General features: G+C 38.6%; 1 protein-coding gene across 1 annotated transcript; it reads left to right on the top strand.

Annotated features, from left to right (window-relative positions):
- The first annotated feature begins 643 nt into the window (after positions 1-643).
- LOC130680347 (A disintegrin and metalloproteinase with thrombospondin motifs 20-like) lies at positions 644-4,882 on the top strand. Its single transcript, XM_057490720.1, has one exon. The coding sequence runs from the start codon at positions 1,772-1,774 to the stop codon at positions 2,231-2,233; it is 462 nt and encodes a 153-aa protein (XP_057346703.1). The 5' UTR covers positions 644-1,771; the 3' UTR covers positions 2,234-4,882.
- Positions 4,883-22,275: the final 17,393 nt, after the last annotated feature.

The raw sequence follows: 22,275 nt of genomic DNA, 5'->3' as shown, positions 1-22,275 counted from the left end.
TCTAGCAGAAAATAAAGCACACCTCTTTCAGGAAGTTCACCTTAAAACCCATAGAACTCACTTTGGCACACTTAGGTGCCTTCTCATAAAACAAACTTGATATCCTGGGAAACGGGGGGTCACACAGAGCCCCATCTAGACACTGGGTCAGAGAATGGGGAATCTAGTTCCCCAAGGGAAAAACGGTGTGCTTTTTCCAGCAGAGGGGGCATGGATGCTGGGCAAGCAAAAACAGCATATATCCTTTCACAACTTAATACATCTAAAAATCCATCATTGTACTGTCTCTAATAAGCAAATTCTCATAGAAGGTCTTACCCTAAGGCCAACTTTTTACTTCTCTTGGTAGAAAGAGGCTAAGAATGAACACATAATCTCTTTTTAGACTCATGATCAAATCACAAACGTGTATTTTCAAGTTGTATCATTTACAGTCTGTAGAGAGTCCTTGCTCAGTGTCTATAGTAGCTTGTAGTTATGTTAGAAACTAGCAGTAATCATGCTGATAACTTGTGATTTTCCTTCCCTGGAGGATGTACATTTCTACCTGAAGTTTTCCCTGAATATTATCACATTCCACCCTCAGCTTTGAAGATGAAATATAAGGCTTTTCCTTCACATCCAGGCCCCCCGGGGCTGCCAGCCATAATCAGCCTTGGCAGGAAGCTGGGTATTTCGGAGAGATGGGTGTTGGAGGTCCCTGAGATCAGACAGGGGAGCAGCTCCATGTAGCCCTCCTGCCTCTTCCAGTAACTGGCCAAAGTGATGTGGTTTTCTCTTTCCAAATAAAGAATTAATTTTCAAAAATTGGCACAAGGCTCTGCCATTTCTGCATTGGTCTGAGATAAACCAAGTCTTGTCAAGTTTAACCACACATGTACCTCTGGGGCACTGAGGTAAGTTATCCCTGTCATTGTCACCCAGGAAAGCCTCATTAGTCTTCAGGGCTTCATTTCCACAGAAATAATCCATTCTCTGTCATTTCCTCCGAAGTTCAGAGAAACTGGCATGGCTCTTCCACTTTTAAACCTCATATTTTCCTTTCCAAATGAAAATAAATCACATTTGTTAACTGAGTACCCACTAGAACTAAGAGATCCTTGTCTTTAAGGAGATCATAGTCTGGAACAAATTCTGAAATGCCATACAATGATTCAGATTATGTGGTCTAGAACCTCAGAAACCACCTCTGATATGCATAGCTAACTTCTTAGATAAAAAGTTGCATTTGATATTAAATAACCACCAAAAAGTAATTGACATATGTATTCCTGGCTATACTGTGATCATGAATTCTTAGATATATATATATATATGATATAGTTTCTAGTAAGGAAATACTTACCTTTCTCTATATATCTTCCTCCTTTGATGTGACATAGGCAGATAGATATCTCTATAAGACATACTTCTTTCTCCTTACTAGAAATTTGTTTTTTCTCCTGTTGAGCAAACCCTGTTCTTTGGTTACATCAAATCATAATTACAATAATTTGAAAATTCAAAAAATAAAATTTAATTTTAAACTTCTTTTGGGTATAGCAGTTTGATAACTATACATAAACGGCTTTAGACGCTATTGTCAAACTCTCATAATTCTCTCCTGATAAAAGTAGATTGGGGCCCACGGCCCGGGCGGCTCGTCGGCCCCGTCCTGCCGGGCTGGGCGCTGGCTCGCGCGGAGCGGCACCTGCGCAGGAGGCGTCCGGGCGCCGTGCGGTCGCAGGGGGCCGGGGCGCCGCCGAGCGAGCGGGGGCCGCGGGCAAGTGCGATGAGGCGGCGGGCGGGCGCGGAGAGGCGGGGCCCGCGTGGAGTCACGCGGGCGGCCGAGTGGCTCCCGGGGCTGCTCTGCCAGCTTGCGCTCGTCGTCACCAGGTCGTGGGAAGTTCGCCTCCACCCGCAGCAAGAAGCCCTGGTGCGGACCCTGGACCCCTACGAGGTGGTGGCCGGTCACCGAGCTGGGCTAAGTGTTCCCGCAGGGCCGCCACTTCAGCCGCAGGAGGCGCCGGAGCCCCCGCCGCGCAGGACCCACTACCGCATGCGCGCCTACGGGCAGCTCTTCCAGCTCCACCTGCGCGCCGACACCGCCTTCCTGGCCGCGGGCTACGCGGAAGAGCACCCGTGCGGGAGCGGCGCCAGGCGGCGCCCGCGGACCTGCGCCGCTGCTTCTACCGCGGCCAGGTCAACGCGCAGCGGGCGCGCACGGCCGTCTTCAGCCTCTGCGGGGGCCTGATGGGAACATTTTGAGCCCCTGATGAAGGCGGACGGGAGTGAGCATGGCGATGATTCCAGGAAGCCACATCTTATATACAGACGGGAATTAAAGAGGAGCTATTTTCTGCAATCTCACAAGCCTTGTGAGGTTTCAGAAATTTAAATAAAGAAAACCACTTTACCCTTCACAAACATAGCAACATGCAGGAAGATCTTAATATAAAGAAGGGAATAATTTTAGGAGACCCTTCAAACAGTATGTCTTTGGAACATGTAAGAAGTCAATTTATATTCCAGGAAGAAACGTTTTTTTTATCATATCCAAGATACGTGGAAGTTATGGTTACAGCTGATGCTAAAATGGTTCGTCATCATGGACAGAATTTGCAGCACAATGTACTAACTCTAATGTCAACTGTCACATTTCAGATGACCTCTGAAGTACCTGTGTTAAGTGCTTTCTTTATTTTCATTCCAAATAATTTTATGGTTATGTATCTATATTATTAGTGATAAACAGTGATCACAACTGTATTTGTGGATATAAACAATGTGAAAGCACCTTGGAGAAAGAACAGATGCTCCCTATTTTGTCTGGGACTTTCCTGGTTTTAGTGTTAAATATCTCACGTCTCTTGAAACACCTCTGTCCTGGGCAAACTGGGAGAGTTGGTCACAGTTCATAGAGATTGTCAAAGCTAGTCAACTTGTTGAATATCTTTCTCTGTGAAGTCCAAGTCCAGAGCTGCTCTGAAGTAGTAAGAGGAATACTTGTGGAAGGAAGTTGAAGGAGCCCATTCAGGATTTGCATATTTTGTCCTAATTTCAGGGAGGCACTAACTGCATTTATTTAATCACCCACTCACGATATTGGTACTGTTCTTGGTCGTGGTAATTTAGGAAAAAGAAAAAATGTGACTTAGACTTGAAATATGATTGTGAGCCATTTAAGGAAAAGTTCAAAGTGATGAGAAGTTGTTTTTTGTCTGTTGGCTTCAGGTATAAGGGGGGAAGTGGCTGAATGGTCTCAATGCTGAGTTAAGTGCATTATATACACAATTTAGAGAGAGGATTATCTACCCTTACCCATCCCTCCCGAAGTAAACAGTGCTGTTGTCCTACACTTTTTCTTTGCTTTCAACAATTTAACAAAATTTCTAAGTGTAGTGATGAATAAATAATGTATGACTTAATTCACTTTCTAGAGTGTTGTGCTCATGCTGTAGAAGTAGTTTAGTGATCTGCATTCAAAAGGTTTCTGGGATTAAAACTGACATTAGGAAGGACACAGCTGTGTATAGCACATCTAATGAAATAAGTTTAAATGAACAGAGTTGTTCAATTATTTGCTATTCAAAAGCTTTTATCGTTAGAAAATTTGGGTGACAGTATTAGGCTAAAATGGTACTTACATATGCATTATTAAGCCACCAAAGTATGTGTAAACTAAAACATTACTTCGACAGATTTGATACTTAATGACTTACTATTTAATAAACCTTAAACATATTTACTGTATGTCAGAGATGTCTACACTCCATTGTGTTTACAAATGTTTGAGTTCATAAAATTCACCTTGTTACAGATTTAATAATGTAAATTTAAGGACTACAATGTGATCATCAGGAATAAGCCTTATATATTAAACCATGGTTGATAAATGCTTCTAATAATAACTAAAAACCTTTACTTGGATAGGGAAAATTTTCAGCCACACTAAAATGAAAAGTAATGATACACTTTGACAGTTTAGGTATAACCATTTATGTTACCTTTTCCTTCAACTCTGTGCTCTGCTTCTTAATTCTTTGTACATATTTACTTTGTAAATAAATGGAATGTCAGCTTTTTCTGACATAAAGGATCTTTCTGGTGAGAATAGTGATCTTTGTAAACAAAATCTCTTCAGTTTGTTAAAATCAGTGTTTTATAGATGACTTTGAAGGTGAAGGTTGTCAAAAGGTATAAACTTCCTGTTACTGATAAGTCCTGGAGATGTAATGTACAGCATGGTGACTATATTTAACAATATTGTATGTTTGAAAGCTGCTTCAGAGAGTAGATCTGAAAACATTTTCTTCATAAGAAAAAATTTGTAACTGTGTGGTGATACATATTAACTAAACTTATTGTGGTAATTGTTTTGCATTTCAAATCATGTTTATACCTAAAACTCAGTTACCGTTAATAAAAATGGCTAAAATGATTAAAAAAAAGAAGTACATTGGGGATGAACAGAAAGGACAACACTAGAAGAGAAGTAAGAGGCCTTTTTTGTTGTGTTTTGTGGTCATTTCTTGAATGGGATTTCCTATACACAGCTTGGATCTAGAAGCTAAAGGGAGGTAAACTTGTAGAAGAAGGTATTTTAAGAGCTAATTAACCTGTATAAGATAAATAAATCCACGGCAAGAAGGAATCTTTACGATTGTAAGTTAGAGCATTTTTGCCTTATTATAGATCCAAGTATAATAAAAATTGATGTATATTTTCTCAGGATTTAAAAGTACGAGAGAAGAATTTCCCACACAGAATTTGATTTTGTGCACATCATCAGATTTCTCCCTTGAGATACAAAACAAGAAGCAACAGAGAAAAGATCCCAGTTGAACCAAAGCCACAAGGATATCTGATGCACTGGCATTAGTGGTTTTATTCTTCTTGCAAAAGCATTTTAACCCTATAACTAAAATAATTGTTTGAAGCATGTTACCTATAAGTCTTTTGAAAGCTTTTTAAAATACTTTCAAATGTGCTTCAACCCACCCAGAAGCAGGTCATATTAGGATTGAGGCTACAATAACAATTACATGTCCACTTCTGATAGTTTAATATGTAAGAATTTGTCTGGAGAAGACTGGGGTTCGAGTAAATTAAATTACAAGATAAACTCATTAGACAAATCTACTTGCATCAGACTTCTGAAAAATAATCCAAATGATAACAACTATCCATTTCACCAACTCCTAAAACCTTCACTCCAATGTGAGGGTAAGTTATATTTTTATCAGTTTCATATTTACCAACTTCGGTGCTTTGAAAGAGGATAGACCTTGTAAGCTGGGACTTTAAGGCCATATCAGGGAAACCACATAGATCTTTGAGGATCTACTCTGAAGACAGAATTTAAAGCTTTCACTGGATCCTGGAACGCTTCTTAGCCCTGGGAAATACAGTACTAATAAATGAGGAATAGAAATATGCATTGAAATGCAACTACTCTGAGGGTCTGTGTGACCAAATAAGGAAAACGAAAACAACCAAGCTCAAGATACACTTAAAAACCCTAACTGTAGCGGGGTTCTAATCAGACTTAAGATCTAGGTTTAAGAGGTTTCCATTTAAATTTTTTTCCTTAGCTCTGTCCCCTGAAAGGGCCTAGAATCCCAGAAGCATTTTACCCCAGCAGCAATTAACATGCCTGACACTCAAATCTTTATTTCTAAATACTATTCTCTATTAAAAGAAATCAGGGTCTTTGAAGAAACATCAGATTCCAGGGCTAGGACCTGGAAGGTACAAAATAAACCTGAACATTTTATGCCAGAAAGTAAAAGTAAGGAACTGCTAAAAACAAACCAAAAATTAAAAAACAAAACAAAACAGGAGGACATGTCAAAAGGACACAAGAAGCCAACTCAAAGGAATTTCCACTGGACAGTCAGAGACAATTTGAGCATCAAACTAAATAAGGACTCTAACACATTATAACCCACTGAGTAAACTAAGAACTCATGAATCCATACAGATAATGGAGGTTTAATATATTAACAGATAAATATAGATGATATGTGTAGAAAGATCTTTCTAATTGTATAATGCTAACTAATAAATATGGAAAGACTCCAATTAGAAAATCACATGCAACTATCAGGAGAAAAATATATTTAGGCAACCTTAATCAATGGATTGATCTGGGTTAATAGGGATAGGGGTGAATTTGGTGAGAAATAATACTTTTATGGTGCCATCCCATAATTTATCACAACCATTACCTCACAGTAGAGCATAGTCAAGGGCCTACCTGATAGAGAAGTCAGGCTGTGGCCCTGCCCAACTTCAGGACACGGTCTGCAGCCCACCTGATCACACAGCATAGCCTGAGACCTTGCACCAACTCACTGCCTTTCTGTGTCCCTGCCTGAATGCAGAGTCCGGCCAGTAGCACCAACAGTGGAAGAGCAGAGCATGGAGCCTCAGCCAGTGAGGAGTGATTGCAAAACAAGACTATGGCCTTGCCTAAACATGAGATCCAACCAGTGGCACTATCTTGCAAGGAAACACAGCTTGTGACGCCACCAAGCTGGAGGTAATAGCAGAGACCACCCAGCAGCCCCACCTGACAGCAAATCACTGCCAGCACCCTGGCAGATTAGGAAACCCTCCCAGCAGCCCACCTTGAACAGGGAGTCCTACCAGCAGGTCCACTCAACCATGAAACCCAACCAGCAGTAACTCCCCTGACCTCAGAGCATGGACAGTGTCCTCACCCAAGTTTATACAGAAAAGTGAAAAATCTGTATACTGAAAACTGTAAGACACTGATGAAAGAAACTGAAATAGATACAAATAATTGTACAGAAATCGAACATTTCTATACAATTAATTGTATACAAATAGAATAATTAATATTGTTAAAATGTCATACGCCTAAAGCCATTTAAAGATTCTAGACAATTCCTATCTAGACAAATGCCTATGATTTCAATGGCATTTTTTACAGAAATAGAAAAACAATTCTAAAATTCACGTGGAAACACAAATACCCCAAATAGCCAAAGCAGTCTTGAAATAAGGAAGAACAAAAGTGGAGGAATCACACTTGCCGGTTTCAAACTACATTCCAAAGCTACAGCAATCAAAACAGTATGACACTGGCATACACTCTTATACATAGACCAATGGGACAGAATTTAGAGCCCAAAAATAAACCTCTACATGTATGCTCAACTAATGTGTGACAAGAGAGCCAAGAATGGTGGAAAAATAGTTTCTTCAATAAATTGTGTTGGGAAAACCAGATGTTCACATGCAAAAGAATGAGAATGGTCCCCTAGCTTACATAACTCATAAAAATTAACTCAAAATGGATTAAACACTTAAGTGTAGTACCTAAAACTGTATAACTCCTAGAAGAAAATATAGAGGCTTAGCACTTTGACATTGGTCTTAGAAATGATTTTTAGGGTATGACATCAAAAGCAAAAGCAACAAAAGCAAAAATAAAGAAGAGGAACTGTATCAAACTGAAAAGCTTCTGCACATCAAGAGAAACCATTAACAAAATTAAAAGGCAACTCATGGGAGAAAATATTTGCAAATTATGTATCTGATAAGAGATCAACATACAAAATACATAAGGAACTCTAGCAATTCAGTAGCAAATAACAATAATAATAATCTGATTTAAAAATAGACAAAGGACATTTCTCTAAAAAGATATTCAGATAGCCAATACGTACTTGAAAAAGTGCTTGACATCACTAATCAACAGAAAAATGCAAATCAAAATGACAATGAGATATCACCTCACCTATTAGAATGGCTTATCAAAAAGACAAAATACAACAATTGCTGGTGAGGATGTGGAGATAAGGGAATCCTTGTGGACTGTTGGTGGTAATGTAAATTGGTGCAGCCAATGGAAAACAGTATGGAGGTTCCACAAAAAACTTTTCAAAAACTGAATAACCCAGCAACTCCACTCCTGGTTATTTATATGGAGGAAATGAAACCACTATTTCAAATATCTGTACTCCCATGTTCATTGCAGCATTAGTCACAATATCCAAGACATGGAAACAACCTAAGTGTCCATCAACAGATGAATGGATAAAGAAAACAGTATTTATATATCTATATATTCCCACCAACAATGCACGAATTCCCCTTTTTACAAACATGCTGACAATTGTTATCTCTTATCTTTATACCCATGATGGAATATTATTCACTCATTAAAATGAAGGAAGTCCTTACATTTGCAACAACATAGGTCAAACTTGAGGGCATTATGCTAAGTGAAATAAGTCAGAGAATGATAAATACTGTGTGATCTTACTTATAGGTAGAATCTAAAAAAACTGAACTCGTCAAAACAGAGTGTAGCTTGGTCATTGCCAGAGTCAGGTAATGGGGGAAATGGTTGAAGGTAATTAAAGGCTACAACTTCCTTTACTAAGATGATTAAGTTATTGGGATGTAACTTACAGCATGGTGACTATAGTTAACAATACTGTGTTGTATACCTGAATATTGTTATGAGAGTAAATCTTTAAAGTCCTCACCAAAATAAAATAAATCCTACCATTTGCAACAAAATGGATGGAGCTAGAGGACATTATGCTCAATGAAATAAGCCAAGTGGAGAAAGACAAGTACCAAATGATTTCCCTCATTTGTGGAGTATAAGAACAAGCAAAACTGAAGGAACAAAAAAAGCAGCAGACTCACAGACTCCAAGAAGGGACTAGTGGTTACCAAAGGGGAGGGGTGGGTGGGGAGGGAGGGAAACGGGGATTAAGGGGCATTATAATTAGCACACAATATAAATAGGTCATGGGGAAGGCAGTATAGTAGAGAGAAGACAATTATGACTCTATAGCATCTTACTACATGGATAGACAGTGACTGCAATGGGGGGATGGGGAACTTGATAATATAGGTCAATGTTGAAACCACAATGTTGCTCATGAGAAACCTTCATAAGATTGTATATCAATGATACCTTAATTTAAAAAAAAGTCACCAAAAAAAAAGATATGTTCTTGATGTATTAAATAAGATTATTGTGGTAATCATTTCATGATACATACATATATCAAATTATCACATTGTATGTCTTAAATTTATATGTTATGTTAATTATATCTCAATGAAGCCCAGAAAAATTTTAAAACACAGGCAGAACTTTCTCTCTCTCTCTCTCTCTCTCTCACACACACACACACACACACACACACACACACACACACACACACAATCCTTAGTCCTGCTTCTAAGGCATTTTAACTGCTTTAATCAGATGATAGTTTATCCAGGATAATCTTCATATTTAAAGCCAAATAACTAAGGGCTTCAATTACATCTGCAAATTCCGTCTATGGCAAAACCCAAATTAGTGTTTGAATAACTAGGGATGTAGCTTAGCCAAGTAGACACACCAAAAAGAAAAAAAAAGTCATCACATTATGAAAACCTACATATATATATATATATATATGAACAAGGAGGTTTAAAAAAGATTATTTTAGAAAGTATAACCATTTGTTCTATACCTCTGCTATCATAACAAAAGTATAACGAAAAAGCCAAACTTCAGATTCTTTTCTTGCAAAAGAATAAAAGATGTTTCAGTAGGCACAAAATAGACATTTATGATGAATGTCATTTTTCTTGAGACAAAAGAAGTTATGAAAAAGTAGTCAAACAAAGCCTTTTACAATATATGTTTTGCTTTCAGAAGGGAAGCATTAGTTCAATATAAGTCAGGTTCACCATGATAAAGGACCAGAACTTGGAAATTATTGGGTATCATAAATGACACAGAGGCTGAGAAACTAGAATTTGTCATCTTTTATTGTGATTCAACACAAAACAACTCTCAGTCTTATACCCTGAAGGAGACAGAGGTTAGAAAAACATCAGCAGTTGTTTTATGACATTTCTAGCTTTGGAAAGAGAGATGCTTTAGGGCAAGCAAAGCCCCCTTTTTCTCATGATTTGAGGGCCAACAGCACTTTGTCATGGTGTGAGATGTTGATTCTAGTTGTCTGACGGCCCATGTCTTACCACTGATGGAGCCGGAGGCGCTTCATCAGTGGGGCTGTAGCTCTTTCCCACACTCACCGTGAGCCTGCACTGACTTGGTACATTCACTCAAATGGCCATCTCTACAAGCCAGAGTTCATCCTCTTTTCTTTTCTTTTTATAAAATTAGAAAAGACAGCTCACCTGTAGCGTGTGTGAATCTTAATTATCAGAACAAAAGGAGCAAGAGCATTTACCAGTAGTCTTTTCATAGGGGCAGTTTTTGTGGACTGAATGTTCTCATAGGGAAGTTAAAGAAGTCACTTAGAAATCCATTATCCAGGGAGAAGATGCAAGCTGGCCTCTGCCACTATATAATTTTTTCCCCCATTACATTGCTAAAGTAATTACTCCCTCACCTCAGTGTGGACGAGGCTTAATAGTGATAACACAATGCTCTCAGGTTGTTACCCTCAGAATGCCTCTGTATATAAAGTAAGCACTAATCAGACCTAAGTACTGACTACACTGAACGAGCAGAGGACAGGAAGCCCATACTGAAATGGACACATTATTGGGTAGTCACTTGGTTCACTTACTAGGAGGTCTGCTCCTACCCACTGGCCTCCCTGGTGAGACCAGACTTAGCTTCCGGAACTATGTGTCAGAAGGGAGGGAGGACTCTGATAGAGCTGAGGACTGAACTTCAATTTATTCAAACCAGCCCTCTCATGGGGAACCGTGAGTAAGCCTAAATTACTAAGCCTGTATTACTAAGGAATTAAGGTTCCTGTAGTAGATTCCCCTGCTACCATCACTAAAAATAAAGAGCAGGGATAAGCATTTCCTATTGGCCAGATAAAGGAGTGAGCATGTGAGATTCATAGGAAAGATGGGAAAGATGGTAAAGAGTTTATAGTTCTGGCTTTGTAAAGAGAAGAGGCCACAGGGAGGCTGAGAGGTCAAGAGTGAATCAAGGCCACTAGATGGGTAACCCAGACAGACAGCTAGTGGAACAGCAGGGCCGGTGTTGACAACAGCAGCAGGTTGTGTTTTATCTCCAACCAGCAGAGAAGATAAGATAGCAGACAGAAACAGAGGTACAAACAGAAGCACAAATCTCATGTAAAATGACCTTCCCCTCGGGGTCTCCTAGAAAGACTGGAAAGGAGAAAACTAATGTCCAAGTGCAGGTACCTGTTGAGCCTCCTGAGCTCACTGGTTTCTCACTGTGTCTGGAGGTGGTGGGTAAGTCTCTCTCAGATCCTGGCTCTATAGTTTTTCTATTATGAGCTTTCAGATTTTGAGCATTTTTTTTTTCTGGATTGGGTCTGACTTCAAAACTGTATTGGGTCTAACTTAGAAACCAGACTGGGTCCAGTGTGAGGACTCAGGGGAATAAAATTTTGTTTTAAGGCTGAACAAGCATATTAATCTTACCAAAGTCAGTCTGGGATTGTAGCGGCCATAATGGAGAACTTTTAACTGAGGTAAGTTTATCCATTTAAAAAGGTATCCATTTTATATGGAGATAAAGGGATATCAGCTAAGCACTCACCATAATGGGTACAAGGAAGATGATTTTTCTCCTCTACAGTGTCTGGTCACAAGGATGGGATCTGCTGGGATACCCTACTCTCTCCAGAGCCAGCAGATGGGATCCTAAGAATATTGGCAGAAGCCAACAGAAGGTGAAAATTCTTTCTAAGTTAGCTGTCCCAGATCCCTATCCACAGTGCCTGTGGAGAAAGGACGGTAAAATTTCATATTGTCCATTCCTTTCCAAATGCAGATCAGCAAGCAAAAAACATTTATAAAAATTAGATCTTTTAATTGTGACTCATGAATTTGCTTTCTGGTACCCATGGGTTGCTGATCCTTTCTCCCTCACAGACAGTGATTGCCTTATTTGCCTTGCTTTGTGTCCTGAGAACTTGACTTGGAAACTGTCAAGTTGGAGGCCCTAAAAATATGGCTGGGCAGAAATGGGAGTTGTGCTGCTCCATTAGTGGGTATGTTCCTACTTCCTGTTTCCAGATCTCAGGGGAATTGCCTAAGCCTTCCTTTTGACTATGTTTGGGAGTAGCTCTGGATCCTGGGTGAATAGTAGCTTTTGCACCTCTTTGGAGATGCCTCTTGTATCCATGGGGTTGTTCAGCACTGCCAGGAATTTTCACCATTCATCCTGGCTGAAACTTTATAATTGAAACGTTTTTTTTTTAAATGGTCAGAAGTTGGCCAAATTGGAAGCTAATATTCAGAGTCTAGTAGGAAATTTGGGGGGCTCGGGTGGGGGTGCTTTCTCCCCTAAGCTAAATGAAACTGTGTACCCAGAAGGAAAAGAAAAGCATTCCAAAGCAAACAGCTCTAAATCAAGGAAACAGGAATCTTTTCATTTCCATCTTACTTGAAGATCTTCTTTACGAGAAGCAAGCAAACTGAAGACAATGTAGTTGGATGGGTATGTGGATCTCAGTATCAATCAGGTTGCGATCCAATTCCTTGAGGAATTAAAAACACTGATATTTGTCTTACAACTTGAGACTTTACAAGAACAGAGATGTAGTTCCAGATACAATTCAGAGCTCACCTATCCTTCTTAACAAATCCCCAAACCCCTGTTCAAAAGATTTGCAGGTATTGTAAAATTCTGGAAACAAAGGTCTTTCTTGGAGAAATCTGTAGTCTTTTCCTGTGCTTTTAACAGGTAAATGTTCCAACCAGATTTCTGTAGGAAATGAGGGCCATTTCTGAAATGCAACTGCAGGGAGATAATTCTTAGAAGAAAAAAAGAGAGAATAAGGGGGTAGGGGAGGTTATTTGGAAACTAAGTGAATGAAAAATCTTTAAAATCTTCTTTATGAATATTAATACAAAGTTTAAGCCATCTGAGCAGGTAAGCTTAACTTATGCTATCTGCCAGAAACACAATTTGGATCTAACCTTTCCTTTATAAACTAGTGAGTTTTTCATTATCGTACCTGTCTGTTGGCTAAACTTTTAAAACAAGAGCTGTAAGATCTCTCTGTTGGCATCTGTCTGTATGTTTATTATGTCTATGTATGTATGTTATGGAAGTGGAATACTTTTCTACCTCCAGATGGTATTGCCAAAATTAATTTATAAAGAGCTCTATTTAATTGGCTTAAAGGCAAACAAATGCTATATAGTGAAATATGTGTATTCTAAGAAATATAACAATTAACCCAAATGTTTTTCAAGTTCACATTATCTAGGATAATCCTCAGCAAATAAAAGCTATTGTAAGTTTGTTGGTTTAATTAAAACAGGCATGCCTTTAGAGTTATCAGCATTAAATATAACACTTTTACTCTACCTTGGTTTACTAAAGTCAACTCAGCTCATGTTATTGGTTATAGAATTTGTCAACAAAAAGGATACATTAAGATGATGGCTAGCTTTTTAATGTTTCATGAAATTTTTGTGAGTAATATAAACATAATTGTTAAGAACAAATAAATTAAGTAGATATAATAAAAGTTTTTAAATTAATTTTTCTAGAATAATTAAGCTTTATTTTATATCCACTTAAAAACACTTTCTAAAATCTTTCTGGTAACTTGAAACCTTAAGGTTACACTGAGATAAGTTAAATGATCAGGTATTCAATGAATATACACATTGAATACCTGATCATTTCCAAATAAGATAAAATACAGAAACATTAATTATTGAACAAATGTTTAACTACTTTGGCTTTTTATTACAAAAGAACTTTTGGCAAACATGCCATTTTCCACACTAAAAAACTTACTATGAGGAGTGCATACCTCTAGAAATTATGAAATGAATTTATAAATTTGTCAATCCACAGAATGCTAATGTGAGAGATAATCCACAATTGCTTACTTCTTTGTTTTCACTATGAATAAGGATTATAGGGGTTAAGAGTTCTAATTAATATGTATAATTAAAACTACTAGAAATAATATGGGAAACATCTCTAAGCAAGTAAAGTAGGATGGGCTTTGACTAAGAAAATGATAATGACGTATGGAAATTCATTTTTGTTAAGGACAATGAAAGCAATTTTGTCCTAAAGTAGAACTGGTTCTTTCAGAATGTAAAGAGAATAGAAGATAAACTAAATGGATATAGGAAGTTGGGAAAAGAGAGAAAGAGAATTTTACCTTGTATAGTTGTTAATCCCATTGCTGTGACACCAAATGCAATGGTGTTGCCTTTTCTTCCTACATATATGTATAACAATAACAATATTTTACATAGCAGTAATAGTAGTATAACTTTATTCAGTTACCTGGATCTGATTCCAATGTGTGTAAGTATGTGGGATGGGGTCTGCCCACATATACTAACATCAAGCAATTCTTGAACACAAGCAGGTGCTGGAGAACTCAACTCAATTCTAATGCTATTAGATGTATAATGTAGGGTGAGCACGGGGAGGGCTGTACAACACAGAGAAGACAAGTAGTGATTCTTGTCTGCCCAGAGACAGCACCAGATTTGCAGGTTAAGGGCTCCATCCTAGAAGACTGCCCTCCACGCTCCAGCCCTGACACTGGTCGCAAGCCCAAGTTACCTGCGCTTCTGATGTACTGGCTACAGACTGGAGGTTCCCATGACCTCCCCCTTAGGTTCGATTGATTTGCTAGAGCAGCTCACAGAACTCAGGAAAACACTATGTTTACCAGCTTACCCAAATAAAGGATCTTCTATCCTCATGGAGTTTGGGGACATGTGTTCTGGTCCCCAACTGAGAAGCAGGATCGAACCTAGCAGAGCAAAGTAGAAAGTCATAAGCTCTTCCCAGGGGCTTTTGTGAGGGCTTCACTGCATACTCATGATTGACTAAATTATTAGCTATTAGCTGATTCAACCTCTAGCCCCTGCCATTGGGTGGGGGTCCAAAAGTCCCTCATTAACATGACAAAACACCCATTTCACCTTTAAGACTGCTGTTTTCAGAAACTGTGGATGAAGACCAAATATACCTGGGAAATATATATTTGGTCATATGAATGACCAAATATATATTTCTTTTGACTCATTGTATCACAGTAGTCAAGCTAGCTAGTCATGGAATGAATATACTACAAGTATTTCTTAAAATAAGCTTTAATAAATAAAGTGTTTAGATAAAACTCAAAGTTTATCTTCTTTCATCTGCTCTTTACAGAATTGTGAAAGGTTATTTTTTTTTTCTGGCCTTTTAAGTAATCTGTCTAGAAAACAATGATTCTGTGTTTTACCAAATAATTTCCTGTGCTCATGTTGTCTTTATGAGGTCCTTGATTACTTAAGAAAACGAACCTTTCCTCATATAAAAGAGGTATGGTTTTAAAACTATGTCAGTTTCTTATTTGCCTTCAAAGACTTTGTCACTTTGCTTAAATTGATTTTTTTAACAAAATTCCTAAAAAGAAAATTCTAAATTAAGTCTTTTTGATCTTGAACTAACTTTGGTATTTCCCAGACAGTCCCTGGAATAATTGCCACCAAAATATTGTTCTTTGTCCTTATAAAAAGAGATGTTAAACTCATTTAGACTAATTTGATACATTAAATTACATGGGAAACAAGAAATGATGCTAAACCTTGTTTAGGTTATATTGTTTGGATATATATTATTAATGTAAGTGTTCCATAAGTTGTATAAAATTCCTAAAAATCTAATGTTAGTATAATGTTATTAGTTGTAATCCTAGTTATCTTAAAATGTTGTACATAACAGAAATAACCAAATTTCCTCTTCATTTCTATTATAATAAACACTCAGATTTTTTTGTATCATTAATCTCCAATTACATGAGGAACATTATGTTTAATAGACTCCCCGCATTACCAAGTCCCCACCACATACCCCTTCACAGTCACTGTCCATCAGCGTAGTAAGATGCTGTAGAATCACTACTTGTCTTCTCTGTGTTGTACAGCCCTCCCCGTGTCCACCCTACATTATACATGCTAATCATAATGCCCCCTGTCTTTTTAACCCCCCCTAATCCCTCCCTTCCCACCCATCCTCCCCAGTCCCTTTCCCTTTGGTAACTGTTAGTTCATTCTTGGGTTCTGTGAGTCTGCTGCTACTTTGCTCCTTCATTTTTTACTTTTCTTTGTTCTTATACTCCACAGATGAGTGAAATCATTTGGTACTTGTCTTTCGCCGCTTGGCTTATTTCACTGAGATACCCTCTAGCTTCATCCATGTTGTTGCAAATGGTAGGATTTGTTTTCTTCTTACGGCTGAAGAATATTCCATTTTGTATATGTACCACACCTTCTTTATTCATTCACCTACTGATGGACACGTAGGTTGCTTCCATTTCTTGCCTATTGTAAATAGTGCTGTGATAAACACTGGGGTACATCTGTCTTTTTCAAACTGGGCTCCTGCATTATTAGGGTGAATTCCTAGGAATAAAATTCCTGGGTCAGATGGTATTTTTATTTTGAGTTTTTTGAGGAACATCCATACTGCTTTCCACAATGGTTGAACTAGTTTTCATTCCAACCAGCAGTGCAGGAGTGTTCCCCTTTCTCCACAACCTCGTCGACATTTGTTGTTTGTCTTTTGGATGTTGGCCATCCTAACTGGTGTGAGATGATATCTCATTGTGGTTTTAATTTGCATTTCTCTGATGAGTAGTGATGTGGAGCATCTTTTCATGTGTCTGTTGGCCATCTGAATTTCTTCTTCGGAGAAGCATGCCCATTTTTTAATTGGATTATTTGGTTTTTGTTTGTTGAGGTGGGTGAGCTCTTTATATATTTTGGATGTCAACCCTTTATCGGATCTGTCATTTATGAATATATTCTCCCATACTGTAGGCTGCCTTTTTGTTCTATTGATGGTGTCCTTTGCTGTACAGAAGCTTTTCAGCTTGATATAGTACCACTTGTTCATTTTTGCTTTTGTTTTCCTTGCCTGGGGAGATATGTTCATGAAGACGTCACTCATGTTTATGTCCAAGAGATTTTTGCCTTTATTTTTTTCTAAGAGTTTTATGGTTTCATGACTTACATTCAGGTCTTTGATCCATTTCGAATTTACTTTTGAGTATGGGGTCAGACAATGATCCAGTTTCATTCTCTTACATATAGCTGTCCAGTTTTGCTAACACCAGCTGTTGAAGAGGCTGTCATTTCCCCATTGTATGTCCATGGCTCCTTTATCATATATTAATTGACCATATATGTTTCGGTTAATATCTGGACTTTCTATTCTGTTCCACTGGTCTGTGGGTCTGTTTTTGTGCCAGTACCAAATTGTCTTAATTACTGTGGCTTTATAGTAGAGCTTGAAGTTGGGAAGCGAGATCCCCCCTGCTTTATTCTTCCTTCTCAGGATTGCTTTGGCTATTTGAGGTCTTTTGTTGTTCCACATGAATTTTAAAACTATTTGTTTCAGTTTGTTCAAGAATGCTTTTGGTATTCTGATCGGGATTGCACTGAATCTGTAGATTGCTTTAGGTTGGATGGCCACTTTGACAATATTAATTCTTCCTAGCCAAGAGCAAGGGATGAGTTTCCATTTGTTAGTGTCCTCTTTAATTTCTCTTAAGAATGTCTTGTAGTTTTCAGGGTATAGGTTTTTCATTTCCTTGGTTAGGTTTATTCCTAGGTATTTTATTCTTTTTGATGCAATTATGAATGGAATTATTTTCCTGATTTCTCTTTCTGCTAGTTCATCATTAGTGTATAGGAATGCTACAGATTTCTGTGTGTTAACTTTGTATCCTGCAACTTTGCTGAATTCAGATATTAGATCTAGCAGTTTTGGAGTGGAGTCTTTAGGGTTTTTTATGTACAATATCATGTCATCTGCAAATAATGACAGTTTGACTTCTACTTTACCAATCTGGGTGCCTTCTATATCTTTGTTTTATCTGATTGCCATGGCTAGGACCTCCAGTATTATGTTGAGTAACAGTGGGGAGAGTGGGCAACCCTGTCTTGTTCCCGATCTTAGAGGAAAAGCTTTCAGCTTCTCACTGTTAAGTATGATGTTGGCTGTGGGTTTGTCATATATGGCCTTTATTATGTTGAGGTACTTGCCCTCTATACTCATATTGTTGAGAGTTTTTATCATGAATGGATATTGAATTTTGTTGAATGGTTTTTCAGCATCTATGGATATGATTGTGTAGTCTTTTTCTTTTTGTTGATGTGATGGATGATGTTGATGGATTTTCGAATGTTGTACCATCCTTGCTTCCCTGAGATGAATCCCACTTGATCATGGTGTATGATCCTCTTGATGTATTTTTGAATTCGGTTTGCTAATAATTTTATTGAGTATTTTTGCATCTATGTTCATCAGGGATATTGGTAATTTTCTTTTTTGGTGAGGTCTTTGCCTGGTTTTTGTATTAGAGTGATGCTGGCTTCATAGAATGAGTTTGGAAGTATTCCCTCCTCTTCTATTTTTTGGAAAACTTTAAGGAGAATGGGTATTATGTCTTCTATATATGTCTGATAAAATTCAGAGGTGAATCCATCTGTCCTGGGGATTTTGTTCTTGGGTAGTTTTTTGATTACTGCTTCAATTTTGTTGCTGGTAATTGGTCTGTTTAGATTTTCTGTTTCTTCCCTGGTCAGTCTTGGAAGGTTGTATTTTTCTAGGAAGTTGTCCATTTCTTCTAGGTTTTCCAGCTTGTGAGCATATAGATTTTCATAGTAGTCTCTAATAATTTTTTGTATTTCTTCGGGGTCTGTTGTGATTTTTCCTTTCTCATTTCTGATTCTGTTGCTGTGTGTAGATTCTCTTTTTCTCTTAATAAGTTTGGCTAGGGGCTTATCTATTTTGTTTATTTTCTCAAAGAACCCTCTCTTGGTTTCATTGATTTTTCTATTGTTTTATTCTTCTCAATTTTATTTATTTCCTCTCTGATTTTTATTATGTCCCTCCTTCTGCTGACTTTGGGCCTCATTTGTTCTTCTTTGTCCAGTTTCAATAATTGTGACTTTAGACTATTCATCTGAGATTGTTCTTCCTTGTTTAAATAAGTCTGGATTGCTATATACTTTCCTCTTAGAACTGCCTTTGCTGCATCCCACAGAAGTTGGGGCTTTGTGCTGTTGTTGTCATTTGTCTCCATATATTGCTTGATCTCTATTTTAATTTGATCATTGATCCATTGATTATTTAGGAGCATGTTGTGAAGCCTCCATGTGTTTGTGAGCCTTTTTGTTTTCTTTGTACAATTTATTTCTAGTTTTACACCTTTGTGGTCTCAGAAGTTGGTTGGTAGAATTTCAATCTTTTGGAAGTTACTGAGGCTCTTTTTGTGGCCTAGTATGTGGTCTATTCTGGAAAATGTTCCATGTGCAATTGAGAAGAACGTGTATCCTGCTGCTTCTGGTTGTAGATTTCTGTAGATGTCTATTAGGTCCAACTGTTCTGGTGTGTTGTTCAGCGCCTCTGTGTCCTTACTTATTTTCTGTCTGGTGGATCTGAAGTGAGTGGTGTGTTGAAGTCTCCTAGAACGAACGTATTGCATTCCATTTCCTCCTTTAATTCTGTTAGTATTTCTTTCACATATGTTGGTGCTCCTGTATTGGGTGCATATATATTTATAATGGTTATATTCTCTGGTTGGACTGACTCCTTTATCATTATGTAATGCCCGTTTATCTCTTGTTACTTTCTTTGTTTTGAAGTCTATTTTATCTGGTACAAGTACTGCAACACCTGCTTTTTTTCTCTCTATTGTTTGCATGAAATATCTTTTTCCATCCCTTGACTTTTAGTCTGTGTGTGTCTTTGGGTTTGAGGTGAGTCTCTTGTAAGCAGCATATAGATGGGTCTTGCTTTTATATCCATTCTATTACTCTGTTTCTTTTGATTAGTGCATTCAGTCCATTTACATTTAATGTTGATTATTTAAAGATATGTACTTATTGCCATTGCAGGCTTTGGATTTGTGGTTACCAAAGCTTCAAGGTTACCTTCTTTACTATCTAATCGTCTAAGTTAACTTGCTTATTAAGCTATTATAAACACAGTCTGATGAGTCTTTATTTCTCTCCCTTCTTATTCCTCCTCCTCCATTCTTTATATGTTAGGTGTTCTAATATGTACTCTTTTGTATTTCCTTTGACTGCGTTTGTGCATAGTTGGTTTTACTTTTTGCATTTAGTTAGTATTTGGTTGGTCTGCTTTCTTTGCTGTGATTTTATTTTCTCTGGTGACATCTATTTGGCCTTGGAGTGCTTCCATCTAGAGGAGTCCCTTTAAAATATCCTGTAGAGGTGGTTTGTAGGAGGCAAATTCCCTCAACTTTTGCTTGTCTGGGAATTGTTTGATCCTTCCTTCATATTTAAATGATAATCGTGCTGGATACAGTATTCATGGTTCAAGGCCCTTCTGTTTCATTGCATTAAATATATCATGCCATTCTCTTCTGGCCTTTAAGGTTTCTGTTGAGAAGTCTGATGATAGCCTGCTGGGTTTTCCTTTGTAGGTGACCTTTTTTCTCTCTCTGGCTGCCTTTAATACTCTGTCTTTGTCTTTGATCTTTGCCACTGTAATTATCATGTGTCTTGGTGTTGTCCTCCGGGTCCCAACATGGGAGATCTTTGCGCTTCCATGGTCTGTGATACTATTTCCTTCCCCAGTTTGGGGAAGTTTTCAGCAATTATTTCTTCAAAGACACTTTCTGTCCCTTCCTCTCTCTCTTCTTCTGGTACCTCTATAAGGTGAATATTGTTCCGTTTGTATTGGTCACACAGTTCCCTTAATATTCTTTCATTCCTGGAGATCCTTTTCTCTCTCTCTGCCTCACCTTCTCTGTATTCCTGTTCTCTTATTTCTATTCCATTAACAGCCTCTTGAACCTCATCTGGTCTCCCTCTCAACTTGATCCTTTAGTTATTGCATATTTCTCTGCAGATCCATCAGCATGGTTATAACCTTTATTTTGAAATCTTTTTTAGGGAGATTGGTTAAATCTATCTCCCCAGGGCCCCTCTCACAGGTTGTCTGGATAATCCTGGACTGGACCAAATTCTTCTGCCTTTTCATGGCAATAGAGGTAGTCGCAGGCAGGTAGCATGTGTGTCAGCTGGGAGAACAAAGACCCTTCCTGCTTGCTGGTCACCCTGCCCCTCTCTGCTGCCTGTGCCAGTTACCCGCACCATGGGAGCAGGCTCTGGGTTAATTTCCTGAGCCATGGTGGGAAGAGTAGCCCAGAGCCCTGCGTTGAGAGGCAGGTGCACCCGGTGTGCTCTCCTGCAAGGACGATGCCCCTTCATGCGCTGCTCCACTTTTTTTCTTCCTCTGCCTATGCCCGCCCAGCCGCTGCTCATCGCTGGAGGCTTTTGGATCAGGCATGGGCGGCTATGCGGGGAGGAGGCTCTGGGTGGCTGCTGTTGGCCCAGCAGTGCTGGAGGGGGAATGAATGGCAGGCTGTTTATCGCCATGAGGGGCTTCAGAGCTGTGTTGCTACCCAGTGGGTTAGGGTGTCTGGAGTTCCTTGGGATTCCCAGCTGCTGGGCTGAGTGTGCTGGGATGATTCCGTCTAGCAGTGAGGCTCCTATTCCTTTAAGGCATTCAAAAATCACTTGCTTTTTTTTTGTCCCAGGGGTCCAGCTGTGGGGACCCACTGGCAGATTTTACTTTTCCGTTTCCCTAATATCCAGCACGCCATGCAATGTGTGTCTGCGCTCCCAGTGTGGATCACTAGGGCTGGTTATTTAGCAGTTCTGGGCTTCCACTCCCTCCCCGCTCTGACTCCTCTCCTCCCTCCGGTGGGCTGGGGTGGGAGGAGCGCTCGCGTCCTGCTGGGTCATGGCTTGTATCTTACCCCCTTCGTGAGATGCCGAGTTCTCGCACATGTAGATGTAGTCTGGATGGTGTACTGTATTCTCTGATCTCTCTGTTAGGCATAGTTGTATTTGCTGTATTTTCAAAAACATACATGGTTTGGGGAGGAGATTTCACTGCCCTACTCATGCCACCATATTCCAGAGCATAAACACTCAGATTTTTAATAATGGCCATTTCATTTACAGATAGGTATTGTTTTACTCTCATGCTTTTGCAAAAGTGTTCCCAGAAAAGTGATTCATTTTCTAGGAGATGCATGGAAAGGACTCTTAACAAGTACAGGTTTCTGATAACTTTTAGATCATACCACTGAACTGGGGACAAATTTGCAGAAGTCTAACACATAAACTGATGGCTTCATAAAACTGCTAACAAAAGATCAAGATCAACAATTAATCACATGGGACTGAATGAACTGATGAGGATGATTATAATTTTTATTACTTTTGTTTGAAACACTGTTGGTTCTTTTAATGTTTTGTTTTCCCAGATTTAAGGGA

Source organism: Manis pentadactyla, chromosome 13 (assembly GCF_030020395.1).
Source record: "Manis pentadactyla isolate mManPen7 chromosome 13, mManPen7.hap1, whole genome shotgun sequence".
Classification (NCBI taxonomy): domain Eukaryota; kingdom Metazoa; phylum Chordata; class Mammalia; order Pholidota; family Manidae; genus Manis; species Manis pentadactyla.
The sequence above is the reverse complement of the archived record's forward strand: the minus strand, read 5'-3'. Positions and strand labels throughout refer to the sequence as shown.

Bases quoted from the DNA above. Each gene is read 5' to 3' on its own strand.
- LOC130680347 (XM_057490720.1), top strand. From the start codon at position 1,772: ATGAGGCGGCGGGCGGGCGCGGAGAGGCGGGGCCCGCGTGGAGTCACG.